At 29.4% G+C, this 16,767-nt stretch overlaps 1 protein-coding gene across 1 annotated transcript; it reads right to left on the reverse strand.

Annotated features, from left to right (window-relative positions):
• Nucleotides 1–8,118: 8,118 nt before the first annotated feature.
• LOC113399093 (uncharacterized) lies at nucleotides 8,119–16,255 on the reverse strand. The gene is made up of 3 exons (XM_026638127.2): nucleotides 16,072–16,255; nucleotides 9,209–9,329; nucleotides 8,119–8,743 (listed from the first exon to the last, which is right to left on the reverse strand). The coding sequence occupies exons 1-3, from the start codon at nucleotides 16,163–16,165 to the stop codon at nucleotides 8,626–8,628; spliced, it is 333 nt and encodes a 110-aa protein (XP_026493912.1). The 5' UTR covers nucleotides 16,166–16,255; the 3' UTR covers nucleotides 8,119–8,625.
• Between the last annotated feature and the right edge of the window lie 512 nt (nucleotides 16,256–16,767).

Consider the following 16,767-nt stretch of genomic DNA (forward strand, 5'->3'; position numbering starts at 1 on the left):
GTGGGAAAATTTAATCTCAATATATGTATATACTGTTAAAATCAAAATCAAAACATACTTTATTTAAGTAGGTTTTACAAGCACTTTTGAATAATCATTTTACAAACTATATTAAGTGAAGCTACCACCTATTCGGAATGTAGATTCTACCGAGAAGAACCGGCAAGAAAATCCTTAGTTATTATTTTTCAACATTTAAAATACAAAGTTATGTTAGTTAAATACAATTATATATGTGTCGCGGCGTCAGATAATTAAATACTTGGATTGTAATCTCTTAGTTTCGAGATTTGATTCTGGATGGCCAGTGAAGTCAATCACTCTTCGTAACGTTAGAAAAACATAAAATGTCAGTTGTCAAGCAGGATAAGACAGATGTGGTCGCGGCCAATGAAATATTGTAAAAATCAATATACGATAATCCAGCTATCGATTTGTTGTATTATTTGTGAATATGTATGACGAAGATGGTGACCACGAACCAAACAATACTGCCGGCTCGCCGGTCTGTGTATATAATATATCCTGCCTGGAAGTCAAAATGTATTAACTCCATGCTTTCTTATCATCTATATAATATTGTATTGAATAATATGCTTTTTTTATTAATGTACTTTTAACAAATGCATCTACTACTAATACTAAATCGGCAAGCTAAAAATATCTGCGGAATTTTATTATTTATCTTGTCCCAAGAACGATTAATTGACTTCTTATATATAAATTTGTAAACCGTCATCGTCTAACGACGGCTTGGAAACACTGACAGCGATGTGAATGTTTGTAAGCAAGCCCAACGAACAACATCTCATGGTTCACCAACCAACACTCTCGATATGAAAGGGCGACGCACGCTGACAGTTGCCCGGGGATATATGTATGCCGGACGAGTGTGTTGATTTTCAAGTGAAGTATAAAAATAATTTGTAAATTGGCGTATTGAAGTGATTGCATTGTGAATCTAAATAACACAAAATAAATTAATTAAATTTGGAGGAGTATTTTTTACTAAAAATACAATATCGGAGCTTGACCCTACATAGATATAAAAGTGAAAAACAAAATGTTTGCTACCAACCTTTGGGTAAACTAATCGCCTAAATAACGAGTCATTAAAGCAAAAAATAGAGAATATTTCCGTAACATAAAAGCGAATAGGGTAATTTCTAAAGGACATACTCAAGTACTTAATAATCATAAAAAAAAACTCTCATTGTCCGAAAGTTTATTGAGGGTTTAGACTGAAACGCGTTTTATTGTTTCCTCAAAGAAATGATATAAAAGAGATATTATCGAGGAAATTAATCCGTAAAGTTAAATGGAAACTAGAAAGTTGAGCTCATGGGAAAACAGTCTTTGGAATTTCTTCCTACTTAACATAGATTGCTCAAAGACCGCACTACGAGTTTAACAGAACAGGGAGATAAAACTACACTACTTCATTTATGAAGTATTTCCTTTATTAATTATAGTCGTATTTCGATAGTAATTTAATTCCAATTCAATAATTTAATAAAGAGACATACGTTCAGAATGCATTTATTGCTCAACAAAAGTTGAAAAGGAATTTGAATGAACACAATACTTACGTAAACCAAGGTTTAACAGTAAATAAATATATTTAATTCAATTTTATCTCATCTCATTTCATTTCATTTTATTCTATTTTTTTTAGTTAAATTAGAATTAGGAAACAAACAAACATGTAAATAAAATACAATAATTGGAACAATAACAAATGTCTGAACATTATAATATGTATTTTATTTACATATGATATAACCTCAAATGCTTTAAAGGCAATATTTTATTTAAATCTTGAAATAAATCGTTCAACATATCAATTGACCAACAGCATTCATCGTATTTTTTAACAAACTCTCACAATGTAGCACCAATTTTGGGCATCATAAATGTTTACCTTAGATATGTAACATTTCCGCAGTTTACAATCTCGCGACATAGATTACAATCTAATGGTATAAATTATTTATGTATTTATTGATCTACGACAACACCATCGGCAGATTCACAAATTATCGAATCCGTCACTAGAGGCGTATACATTATACATATACATAAGCTGTAGGAGCTGAGGGTAGGTACCACCCGATCATCAAATGTTCTTGTGTAATATGTATTGTTTTGTTCCGTATATATATCATAACTCCCAAAGTTGCTAGCGCATTGGCGATGTAAGCAATGGTTATTTTTTTTAAAGGACCAATGATGGCGGTGGTTACGACTTAGCACAAAGCCAATTTGCCCAACCACCATAAAAAATATATAAGTTTACATTATATTTAAAGCTGACATATACAAGTATAGGCTTTTGGAGCAATCCCACAAAAGGGATACTGACTATATTTAGTCGAATTTTATTAAAAGTCTCAAATCATTTTTAATCAACTGGATGAAGATATACTCGTGTGAACGTATATTGTTCGTGTAATAAAGACACATGATACATATTTCGCTGTTGTTATTATAAGTGTAATGTCAAAACTATAATACGTGAAAATTTCCCAGTTTTTCTAATTTACTAGAACAATTTTGAACAAAGGAATAATATTTACCTACGTCGAACTCCTAATACTTACAATTGATTTAAAAGACTTTTGTATATACAGTTTTTTTTTTAAATCCTGAGAAAAATATTATGATTATATTATATTAAACGAAAATAAAAGCTACATATTTTGTACATAGTATTTTAACATCATTACACTTACTAAAACAGTATCTTTAAATGGATGATATTCTTCGAAAAGAAAAAACAAAAGAGATTTTCCTTTAATTCCCATGGCGAATATATTTTTTATTATCTACTTTTTCGCCTTTATTTTGTCTCTTATTTTTAGACTCCTCTGAGGCTTCTTTATTATTTAGATAATTTTCTGTTTTTTCTCACAATTATTCAAACCTTATAAATCCAATAATTATTTACTAAATTATATGGATAAGACACATTTTTAATTATACAAGACTAACTTTCCAGTATAAATACCTCGCTGCTAGAGAAAGGTTAGATAAAGGTCTCATTTTTAAAAGAAAATTCGGAGCTCTACCAGGTTGACCACTGCTGGATTGATGTACATGTGGATATATTTCACTTGGTGGCTTTGTGCAAGCCCGTTTGGTACCACCCACTCATCAGATATTCTACCGCAAAACGGCAGTACTCATTATTGTTGTGTTCCGGTTTGAAGTCCCTTGTAACTATAGGCACAAGGGACATAATATCTTATTTATGGTTGGTGGCTCATTGGTGTTGTAAGGAATGGTTGACGTTTCTTACCGCGTTTTGTCTATAGGTGGTGACCACTTACCATCAGGTGGTGCCCATTTGCTCGTCCGTCTACCTATACCATAAAAAAATACAAAATAGAATACAATCTACTAGTTATATATGAATGTACCACTCATATTCACACTGACAGTCAGTAGTGTCCTGATTAGATACGACAATCTTCCCACAGATTCTCGTACTCTGCACTGAGTCATTTGGAATATCATCGGCCTCACATTGCCGTTATTCTGAACTTAAACCTTCATACTTATTTTGATATATAACGATATAAATCACTTAAGCTAATAATATTTTAGGATAAGTCAATAACAAGAACTGAAGTTGTTACTAAAAATCCCGTGTGAATTAAATACATTAGGGTATTATAGAAATAGACAAATACGGGGAAATATCGTATGGAGGGAGCGGAAAGCAGAAGGCTCTCCTTCCGTGACGATTTCTGCCAGTTCACTCTACTGTAAGTCGCGTAAACATCGTTCCAATTATTATATTTTTCCTGCTACGAAAGTTGAAATTTTCGGCTCGTCTCTATCAAAACATTATAAATATAAACCTTTATCTTGCTTCACTCATGATGAAAACAGCATTAAAATCCATTGCGCAGCTTAAACGATCTTTGCGTACAGACGGAGAGAAGTGACTTTGTTTTATTCTATATAGGCAAATCTTCTGTATAAAATAAATCATTAATTTAATAACGCCTTAAATATCAGATTACAATAATACTTCTCTCGAACTTTTTGATTAAAATATCTGATACGGGGATGTTATTTTTGATACACAAGTTATAATTGATGGGCCGTACTAACAATTAAAACTTGAAACTAACTTATCTTACTAATCGTTCATTAAAATATTTTTAAATTAAACTGTGATATATTATACATCATTTATAATTTATGAGAATTGTTTCATACAGACACGTTACGATCTTGGGAAGACCTGAAGAAGTTTTCTTACATGAATACGTCATTTAATTTATTTTACATACGTATATATTAATAGGTTTAACTTCATATAGGTAATTATTAGAAAGTATTAAGCTTTTAATAATTCCTATTCACACTGCGTTATTCAGTCTTATCCGACCTCATTAGTTATTTGGGAAAGAATTATCCTCACGTTCGTGATAAAGACATTCCCGCTCCTAAAACATCTGACACATGACCTTAATTCGAAATAAACATCACACAATTAATAATAATTCTTTATTGTTCCAGATAGTACAACTCAGGCTTAAAATACTGAATGAGTTTTATCCTTTAGGAAATAATGAGCATTTGGGTAGGTGCAGTTTGATCATGTTTCATGTCGTTATAAAATACAAATCACGGTCAATTAAAAAAGGGCACAGGCCCAATGTCTCGTTAGCCGTATCCTGAATACTATATCACAGGATACTTACCATCTCGTGTATATATTTTAGGAGAACTATAACAGAACCGCCAAATCAGGGTTTGTAAACATGTGGGATTCCTGGCCGAGTGTCATAATATCCAATAAAAAACTGCACGACCCTCCATCTCCTAAGGAGGTTTCATTTTATTTTTATTTGTGCATAATGGAATTACATTAAAATGTAATTGTGTATTATATTGTTATTTTATGTTACAAAACATTGGCTTTCAAATTAAGAGTTTATGTTGAACTGTTTAACATATTGAGCCTATCTGAGGTTTGAATTCAAGACATTCATTTCAAATCGAATATCAAAGAAAATGACACATTTTAAAGAAACATTTATGATAAATGACGACTTTTTTTATATTTTGCTCATTTATTACACATCTAAAGTGACATTACCTGACATATACATCAATGACAATTGTTATTCGACTCATAAAGTTTCTCTAAGACGTACGTTGACAAATTTATCTCATTTAGATTCCAGGGAATTCATTACGGGCCGCTGATGAAAATAACAAAGCGGGCACGAATATACCTAAATCAAAGGACATCTTTGTGCCCTTTGTAATAAACACGTTTGGACCTTATTCGCTCCTTGTACGGGAACATGTTGAAGGATAAGCAAAGATGTATAAGAGAGTGATCAATATATATATATATAATATACAATAGCAAGTGAAGGATCGGAGGATCACAAGACAAAGATAATAGAGAAACTGAACTGAAACAAATAGACTGTTCACTATTCACATAGAGGGTTCACGACGAGCTATTTGTATTAAGCGACATTTTTGGAACTTTACAGGAGTGCATTATCAAGTTTTATTTTTCGGAAAAAAATCGATATTAAAAATAATTCTTAATTATTTTTTTTTTCAAAAACTTTGTCTCTGTAGTCGTCTTTCAAGAAATCTGCGAAATTTAGTGTAGTTTTCAGTTTTTTATGTCGATTTTTACCAGGAATAAAGGTCATTTGACACAAAATGACCTCGCATCACTCGTATTTAGAAATATTTATTAATATAGCATTTTACACTAAAAGTGAATTCTTTCAAATGATAGTAAAATAGGGTTTATTATAAATATTGGTGTCAAGAAAATAATTTAGCAGTATTTTAAAATAACTGTTGAAGTCATTTAATATATATGTTAAAAATTTTTGGTGGAGTATTTAAATTAACTGTCACTTTTAATAATTGTGATTATATAAAAATGAATGATTTTAGTATTTGGGTTCAAAAGGACATAAGTCTTAACATCTTAGTTTCCAAGCTTGGTGACACAAGGGGCATTACATCTTAATGTTATGTCCCTTGTCCCCGTAGTTACACTGACTCACTAACCCTATTTGGATGTAGAATATCTGATGAGCGGGTGGTACATACCCAGACGGGCTTGCACAAAGATCTACCACGAAGTAAGGTGTTATTAAAATAGGCGTTTTCTACTCAACTCATGTCGAGTACAATGATTTCTGATTGGCCAAATCAGTTTTCAGTTATATCTGTTTTACACGTCCGAAAGGCAAAATGGCGTCTCATGGTTTACAAAATTATTTATTATAAATTACATTTTCGATACTAAATGTTTCAAATCTATGACATTGGGCATCATTATCATGTTAAAATATTATATGTGATGTATTGTAATAATATTATATTTTCATTTAATACAGATATAGTGTATTACATCGAAATACAAGAGTTATAGGTTTGATTGGAAAAGGATTCATCGAATGGAGTTTTCGAACTACACCGCAATTTATTTTTCAATCACCAAACGAACTTTGCAAAAGGGATTTTTTACAACTTTTTAATCTCCGAAATCCGTAAAGCTGCGGATTTGAAAGCAAGGATAACATTTCAAAAACATATATTCATATCTGACCTCTTTCGTATACGTTTCGAATTCGTAAAATACGATTTCGTTTTAAAATATATTTATTCTTTTTTATATATATAACCATATGTGATACCGGTGATTTCATTTTATTTATTTATTATTCACGAAATATGAAATACAAATGTACTCACATAACTCTTGAAAGCCAAAGTTAATAAGAAAAGATTTTGGGATGAATTTATATTAATAGTCGTACAAGCCGACTTCGAAGTTCAAGGACTTTAAGATGATCTTATTTGAATTTTTGTGATTTAAAAACCTTCTAGATTACCTTATTTTTGAGTTAATATCTTTCTTGATCTTTATTAAAACAGTTACATATTAAATAAGGTCTCAATACAATTTAAAAACAACAATCTTTATTAATCAAAATAGCTCAAATGAGAATTTTAGCACTGCGGTTAAAAAGACCTCCATATAAGAGAAATCAAATCAAACATTTAAGTTAAAAAAAAAACTACCGTTAGCTTCTTCGCGGTTATATATATATAATTTAAATATACAATTAATCAAAAAATATATATTTATAATTGGAAAACTACTGAACGTATCGTTATGCGATCAATCGACGCGGAATCGTCTGTAAATGTTTACAGGCTATTCTTGTTTTGAATTCCGTTGATTCTTGCTCTATTTTTTTTATTTAATTGCCAGCTTAGCGGGCGGGCCACAGATTGTATGATATAAAAGCTCTTTTTTAATGAATTGCGAATTTGGGTAACCACCTCAACCCTCTTCGCTGGACGCAAATTAAAATATACAAAATATATATTTTAAAAAAAAGACGTCTCCTATATCATATTCCATTATATAAATACCATTAATAGATTACTTACCTATTCTCGGAGTAAGTTTCTATATTTAATCCGAAATCAACACATATAAAAACGAAATATGTAAATCATTTTATCAAAATGATCAGCACCCAATTGAATACTCTGCTCGATATCGGCCTCTCCTAAGGTGCTGAAACTCCCGATTCTGCCCCTTCCGTATCCAATTCAATCCCATCACCTCCATAGTGCCAGCTGTCTATTAGGCTAGAGGGAGTCCTACTATTATGTTATTAGATAGAGTTATTTTTATGGAAGACAGTTTAAAATGTATCTATAATACTATAACAAATATAAAAAAGTTACCTAAATCTTTTGTATCAGCGCCATCTATTAGAATACAAAGGAATTTTTATGAAACCGAATATTAAATAAGAAAATAATATAATAATATACTTCTTATATGTCTTAATATATTTGGTCAGTAAATTTAATTAATCTTTATTTTATAATACAAATGTAAGTATTGTATGTATTGCATTTCAGTTCTTTAAAATTAGTTCTTAGCGCCGCCAAGAGATGGCGTAAGTTACCGAACATAACTTAGATAATACGACTATTTTTTATTAGGTATTTTATAATATGTTACATACTTTATTTGATAATAAAATTACCTTTAGAATCTTGATTAAATACTTGTTTATTGTGTATTCATAAATAAAACAATTTATAAAGTGAAACTAATTTAATAAAATAAATAATAACAATTTGGCGGCAAGATAGCTTCTCGAGACGGAGTATACTTAAATCCCTAACTCCTTTATAAGGAACTCTATCAATTAGTCTTTTCAGGAGCACCTTAAAGTTTTAAGACTGACGTTGGACAATTAATGAAGAACAATTCCTGCATCCTTAGTCTTAAATATTAATAATAACTCACACATCTAAAAATCACTAACACATAAATAAAATATATTTACACAATTCAATTTTTATATTTAATTTTCCGATCAGCTAAACGCATTTTCGCTTTTTTCGTATAGTGTGAAAATATATCGTTTTAACTGTGCTCCAATATTTCAACATATATCCTTCATCCGTTATAAGCGACTCGTGTAAAAACTCCACTAAATTCGTACATTCTATTCTATATCTTGATGTCTTCTTAATACCTCCAGTGTCAGATCTTCAATTGTAAACGTCATCCAAGACTTGCTCCTGAAGAACTCTATACTAAATGAGGTAGTTGTCTTCTTCACAATTTATTTGTGGACAACAGCTTGGATACGGTCTACTAAGATCTTCGTCTGTGATGTAACAGTTTGATGAGTCAGCACTTACTACGTCGCAACTGAAATTAAAAAAACAATTGTTAGAGAACCACACATGTTAACCTGTGTTATTTTAGAACTACATAGATTATAAAATGTTAAACTATTTTCATTTCAAACATAATGATAATGGACATAAAATATTTGAATTAATAATTTACTAATTTAATTGTAATCACGTGATATCACGTGAAGTCAATAGTATTTAACACAAAACTTATGCTATACTTTTTCAATCCACACTAAACCAATATTTACTTATTGGGTCTCTGAATAGAGATTTTTGGTTACAGTGAAATGTAAGGAAGTGGGCAGTTATTAAGATCCAACGCTTCGGAAAGCCCGTAACATGATTGGTTCTGGATCTTGATCTTGGATCTTATTGCGGTTATTTCGGATTGTATTCCACTCTGATAATGAGGTTGAACTACAAAATCAACTCATTTATAAAAAGGATTTTTATTAAATATATAAGAAATACTTACGAAGCATATTCTAGTCTATGTTTCAAGCACTCTATCCTATAGCATATACCGACTGGAGACACAATTTCACCAAACGGTATGACGTCATCGATTTCTTTGATAAAACAGCCTGTTTTGTGAGCTGGAACAATAAGATAATGTCTTATTAAAGAGGAAGAAGAAAAATCATATTCGTACTTCGAGTATGCACGAGCATCGTACCTAAATTAAATTATGTGTTCGAATTCCTCTTGGGCAAATAGTGGAATCCGAATAGTGATAAATTTAAAAAACAATGTCTACTTTGATTATTTTTAGATTATTTAGAAGTAGGAAAAGCTGAAATTATTGTATTGTTAATATAAAAGAGCTTAACGTTCATAAACATATAGGCAGGTATATACGCATATGCACTCTACCATTAATCCTAACATCTGGAAGAGAATCTAATTTTTACATGCGATTTAACTTCTTGAATATTAAGCCCTGCCATACCATATTAGCAGCTAACGTGCAAAGTTTAAAAAAAGTCTGTATATGATTTTCACATTTAAGAAATATAATTTAAAAAAATATTTTGTTCAGTGTCGAAATGACGGGAGACATATATTAAACTACGTAACATTTATGAACATAGCTCTTTAAAGTTGTATTACTCATATGAATATATTAAAAATAATAAGGCGTATATGTCGTTAAAATACAAAACTACGTTCATTACTTCATAATAGAACAGTAATTACACAAGAAATTATTTTTCCATGGAAAATATATTATAATTTATTCTTTAGGTAACCGGATTTCCATTATGAAGATTGATAACGGAAAAATATATACATACAAACTAATGATTATTTATTTGAGGAAATACATTTATGACAGTTAATTTATTATTTAGATTTAATAACGGTTTGCGTTATCGTGGACTAATACGGAACTAAAAAACCGCTTACATTATGATTTTTTCGTTTAAAATTACCAAAGAGGTCAGGCACAGATTAAATATAAAAAAAAAATACATTAATTAGTTATGTTTTTAACAGATAAGAATATGCAAATACTAATTAATTGTTAAACTAATTTTTTATTTTAATAAAATTCAAGATTTTATTTTTTTGTCAAATAGTAAATATCGATAATAGTAGATATTTATTTATATTTTTAATAATAGCAAATATATATTTTTTAAATTAATCTATATTCTTCTCTAAATTCAAATTATTTTATGATTATTGTGTTTGAGATTAAATAAAAGGAATTCAATTGACTCTTGAAGAAATATTGGGAAACAATGAACCAAGAAGGATAGCTAGGTTGTATTTCGCCAAGAAAATCGGCATTGCAAATTGCAACAGGGACTTGTTGATTTGCTACTAACATATTTTCCACAACCCACGCGATCATAATTCGTGCATATACGATCACGATTTTGATCTAAACAAATGTAAATACATAATGTATGAACTATCATAATAATTTCTGGTAACATATTATACAATATATATGCAGAGCCGGATATAAAGGTGGAGGCCCTTCGCCACAAAGGAGAGGACTTGGGGCAAGAGATGACTGGAGTCCCTAATAATAATTATTTTACAAATTAATTTGTAAATATTTATTTCTGTCAGTAAGCAATAATTTATTTACTCTTTGTATTGGTAACTTTTCAAACAGTAATTAGTAATTATATTATAATTTGACAATATCTAGATACGTTGTGTGGCTCTTGTGGAGCAGGCAGTTGCCCCGATTGCCCCTAAATCCGATCCTGTATAGTCGAGTAAAAGCGATCAAATCTATTACCAAATTGACATGAATATTTTCTATTATCTACAAGCCAAACTCCCACGTTGTTACATAAAATAACAACTTAATATTCAAGGAATGCGATCGACGTCTGTATATCTTTATGATTACGATGAACTCGAATACAATGCAGCGACCTTGCGACTGAATAAGGATGTATAACGGTTTCCATTAGCCGATTTTAGGACTGAATATTAATATACTCTTTTAAAATCGTAACGAAATTATATAAATGAATGTTATTTGAAGTTCGTCTAATAGATTTCGAGAGACTAGCGAACTGCACAGAACATATCACTGATATGTGATATGTTCAGTTCGATGCACAAGTGTCTGCCAAAACACTCTATAGCCCCTCTCATATTCTAATGGACTGGGATATTCGACAAAGAAATATTATCAATTAACTACTATGAAATTTATTTATTTATTCTTTAATGCACACCAATACTTAAAACTAAATTTGACATTTGGATCAACAAAAGTTGCATGAGGTGCAACCGCCTTATCGCTAAAATAGCGATAAAAGACTACTACTTTTTAAAATAAAATAAATATGAGAAGGATTCCAATTATTAATGAAATAAATTAAAATCTACAGAACAATTTAAAAACTAAAATATAATGTAACAAAACTTGATTATCGAGACGCCCAGCGTCATCCGCCATAATATAACATTTATGCAAGAAAATAAGAAATATATTTGAATAGAATATCTTTAACGATTATAATTATGTTTAATGATCATCACGATGTACATCATTAAAATGTATATAATATATAAATTAGAATAATTTAAACGTACGCGCATAAATTAACATTTAATTTACGATTATGTTACTAATAAAGTTGTAAAGTAATAAATGAACTTTATTACGAAGTACAAAATATATTACTCGGCCGTTAAAAAAATTTAAAGTTGAAGATAATTAAAAGGTCATAAATATAAATAAAATAAGATTAAAGTAATATGTCACTATTATCAACCAGTAAGCACAACGATGTTGCATCGGCCTTGTAGTATTGAGACTTTAACAAAAAAAAACTCACCTTGTAAGTTGTTTACAAACGGGTACCTTGACCCTTGAGAAGGTTTCGCTAAAACATACGCTAGGGCCATCATAACTTATGTTACGGCGGAAATCGAATTCCATGTACATTTGAGAGACGTGCTACATTTATCTAAATGACACGAGTATCTACACTTATTAGAAAATCGTTCAATACCTAATTATATAAACATTGAATCAACATCAATATATGATGAATTCATATAGGCTTTATCACTTCCAAAAAGTTTTTTTTTTTTTGTAAACGTAATGTTATCTGAAGACACAAATTAAAAAACATTAATTAATGATATCCTACTAATATTGTAAATCCAAAGTTAAGGTTGTCTGTTTGTTTGTTTGTAAAGATTTCCTATCTTTTACTGCATACTTGCATTCACGTTATCAGGGCTACAGAAAAAGGATACCTATCATCTGTCTAACGCGGGCGAAGACATGAACGAAAATCTTAATGTCCTTAAGTATAAATTAATATGTTATAATTGTAAAAAGTATTTCCATGTGCACAGTACGCACTAATAATAACTAATCATCTTTAACTATAGTTTAAATAAAACTATTTTTTTAAACAGATACCATAGTAAAATGGTACGATGGAATACAGAAACAAGGACACGACTTGAAGAGGTTTAGCAGTTTAGTTTTGTTGTAAACAACAGACAACAAGAAAGTTAGTCTGTATTTAACAATATGTTAGACGCAAAGAACGGAAGCTAGCATATATGTACATATATATGATTCAGTTCAGTCTCATGCAGGATATTTTTTGTTAACAAAAAAATATATTAATAAACAAAATTATTATATAACATCAAGTATGTGGCACCCCTACACTTAGTGTATTCTTAAAACTGTTATCTCTGTTGAAATTATTTAACTACTCTATATTTATAGTGATAATTACTGTTTTTAATAAAACAAATTGTCAGTTTGACAGTTCTTGCTTTAAGTGTCACTTCGTATTAATAATAATACTAAAATTGTGTATCATAGTATAAGAGTGAAACTTTAAAAAAAATCAATAAAATTCTTTAATTAAAGACTTGTTATTATTATTATTTTATGTAGTTTAAATAAATATGTATTTAAAACGTGATCTATCTTAAGTCGTTCGAATTTATACAAAACTCGATAAACCTATCCCATATCTTCTTATTTTAAAAGTCCTTCGAGGATAACAAAAGGCACCGAACTATCCCAAACACAATTCTTCTAACAAATTGCTACTTTATCGCAATCGAATCGAAACGTGATCGTTGCCCTTTGCCGTTTAACATTTTTACTAACACAACGATCCATTTACAGTTCGGTCGAAATTAAATCGGAAGAAAATATCATATAATTCCTCATTAATATTAAGTACAATAAAATCGTCGACTCGTAAAGGCCCAACCTTTTGCAGAGCCATATTATAAGTCCTTTGATTTGATAGCTGTATTTAATTACTGATGGTCCACGTGTGCGGAATTTACATTCTACTAAGAAAATCTTAATTAAACTTTACCAAACTTTATACATTTCTAAGATTATCTTCATGTAAATTATTAGAGAAAATAAACGATTTAAATATACAATATTTACCAATAATATCATATACATATCAATATGTATTAATAATATTATGTAAAAAAAATAAGCTCATAACATTTAGCCGGAACAAAAACAATGTCGAGACAGTTGGCGCGACAGATAATATAGTCGTTCACAAATTTCATTTACATGTTATTTTTTAAATAATAATCTGTCTTGTTAATATGCAAATCGATTCTTATTTTTTAACGTTCGAACGTCAGATAATCGCGCGTAAAAAAAATCGGATCCTTGTTTTAAATCACTCTGGTGCCGTTCTGGCGATATTTATTCACGATTTAAAGTATAATTGATATGAAAAGGTTATCGCGGCGCCACTCATTTGGTTAATTTGAATTTGTGGGACGGATTTGTGATTTATATTTACTATAGACGAGATCGTTTTTTGTGTAATATTTTAACTTTTTTTTTTTTATTTCATAACCACTAATTGTAAGAAGTATTCAAAATTGTTTAATCACGAAAATTTAAACTAATGGTGATTTTTACCAGAAATTCTAGAAAATTCTATTGTTTATAACAGATTGTTATTCTATAGAAAGTCATCATAATTACACGACATATCTATCGTATTTATTTCTATCGTTAAATTAAGCTATCTTGTTAGTGTCATTGATCTCCAAAGTATTTTGATACGCACGTGTTAGATTAAGTAAGAAATAAATAAATAATTATAGAATTACAAACAAGGCTTTCACAATGTATTGTATGTTTTAATCAATTCTGTAATAATAATAATTTAATTTAAGCTATTTTTTAATTGTGTTGATAACATTCATATTAAATAAAAGGGTACTTTGACTTTTCTGTTAATTATTGTGAGTCACGTGATTTGTAGTGAGGCTTATATAAGTGATAGAAGCTCGGTACATACGACTTTTCACTTTGATCCTGGACCAGCAAGTTGCTGCTAACATTTAAGTTACGATATAATTTTGTGATATAGTACAATTGTTATTGCTTGTTAAATTATTGATGAATATATGAATTGTGTTTTTGCAATTATCAATATACAAAGTTAGTATTATATATACAAAGTTAGTATAATTGTATTTAACTAACATGACTGTATTTTTGGATATTGGAAAAGAGTAACTACTGAGTTTCTTGCCGGTTCATCTCGGTAGAATCTACATTCCGAACCGGTGGTAGCTTTACCTTAAATAGTTTGTTAAATGACGATTCGAAAGTGCATGGTTTAATAAATATTTGTGTTTCATATATAATCTTGTATTGTCTTATAACCTTAAAATATAATAAAATAATAAAGAAGTAGAAATTATCTTAAAATATCCTGACATGATGTATTAAGTCTCTATAAAAAATCTAACACACGCTTCATAACTACGTTGGGTTAAGATTAAACTAAGAACTTTTTTCTGCACACAACAAAAATTTAGATACAACCGACAGTTCCTCAGGAATCCCCCAAATATATGCCGTTAATTTATATTATATAGTAACAAGCAACTTTCCCATTTATAATTTTAATCCGATTAAATAAACTTAAAAAAAAAAAACAATTAATTTATAAAACGATTTTTATAATATCTTAAAGTTCTAACTACAAAGTATTGAAATATTTTGTAAGTGTAAAGATCAAAAGGTCAATGAAATCCGCTGATAACTATAAGCAATGATACAGGGACAGATATGTTTCTATATAAATCACGTGTTTACAAGCAATCGACTGAATAAACTCGTCTATGGGTCAAGGGCTTAAGTTTTGTCAAATGATTATTTGAGAAAATTGTGTATATTTATGAGAACACGAATCATAATTATTATATTCATTACTAAATGGTAATTAAATTCGTTATTTTATTAATAAGATATAATTTCTAATTATAAGTCGAATTGAAATTTTAATTTCAAACACCGAACATTTTATGATCTTCAGATGTTTTTTTTTTTACTTATTAATTAACTAAATATAAATTATGATTATTTGATTTTCATAGTTTTGTTAATTAATAAAGTAACTACAAACGTTTATGTACATTTAAAAGAAACCAGTATATAAACAAATAATATTAATTTAATTGTTCTACATAAATAGTCTAAAAGTGTTTCTTATTCCAAGTCCAATCGTATTGACTTCAGATAACTTTGCAGTAAGTACCGACATATAAAAAAAAATTTTTTTTTTTCTAATAAGTATTTTTTTCATCTCTATCGCATGCGAAAGTACTACGCCAAGTTATTGTAAAGCGTAAACGGTTTTCAGAAATAATACCTTTATTATCATTATAAATTAAAATACCTATTCTTAAATATAACGCAGTTTAAATAGGTATAGATTAATCATCAGTGAATTGATTAAATTAATAAATATTTATAAATAAATAATAAACATACACGTCAAACATATAACCTTATTTTTTTAAGTCGGTTAAATATATAAAAAATAAACTCACCATGTTGACGGGGCTTCATTGGAAGTCTTCCCATCCAGGTGGCGCCACAGGTCAACCCAATAATCATCATCAGGCACACAATCCTCGACACCATTTTTTTTTTTTAATATTCTCAGTCACGTCAAGGTCCCTCGCTAAAGATATACCGAACAAGACTGGCCCGTGGCTTATCTGCCTCTTGTTTTTATTCACACTCGGCCGACTACACACTCACGGCTTTGCCAGTTTATAATTTTATTTTTTATACAACATTGATGATTATCAAAAAACAACTATTATTGAATTAAAATTTAAACTAATAACTGATAAAATAAATCTGAAGACATAGAAATCAAACTAGGAAATAATAATCATTCAAATTTTATATCGTATAACTTAAATTAATAGTTTTTTTTTAGACAGTACATAATATTACTAAACTTGTTATTTTATTACTGAACACATTTTGATAATCTTAACAAAGCATACAATTAAATATTTATGACAGCTGTAGTCTAACAATATAAATTAGCATATACATATATTTTTAGACATATTATAATGATAGTACGAAGTTACATTTATAGTTCTATGGAATAAATAACATGACGTGACGTGTGAAAATCGTGTCGTTTTGTGTGTAAGGATCCTTATGAAGGACGCGCGTCGGAATGTATTCGCGGGTATTACTAGTGATTCATCTTATTGATGTAAACA

This window comes from Vanessa tameamea, chromosome 15 (assembly GCF_037043105.1).
Source record: "Vanessa tameamea isolate UH-Manoa-2023 chromosome 15, ilVanTame1 primary haplotype, whole genome shotgun sequence".
In the NCBI taxonomy this organism is placed as follows: domain Eukaryota; kingdom Metazoa; phylum Arthropoda; class Insecta; order Lepidoptera; family Nymphalidae; genus Vanessa; species Vanessa tameamea.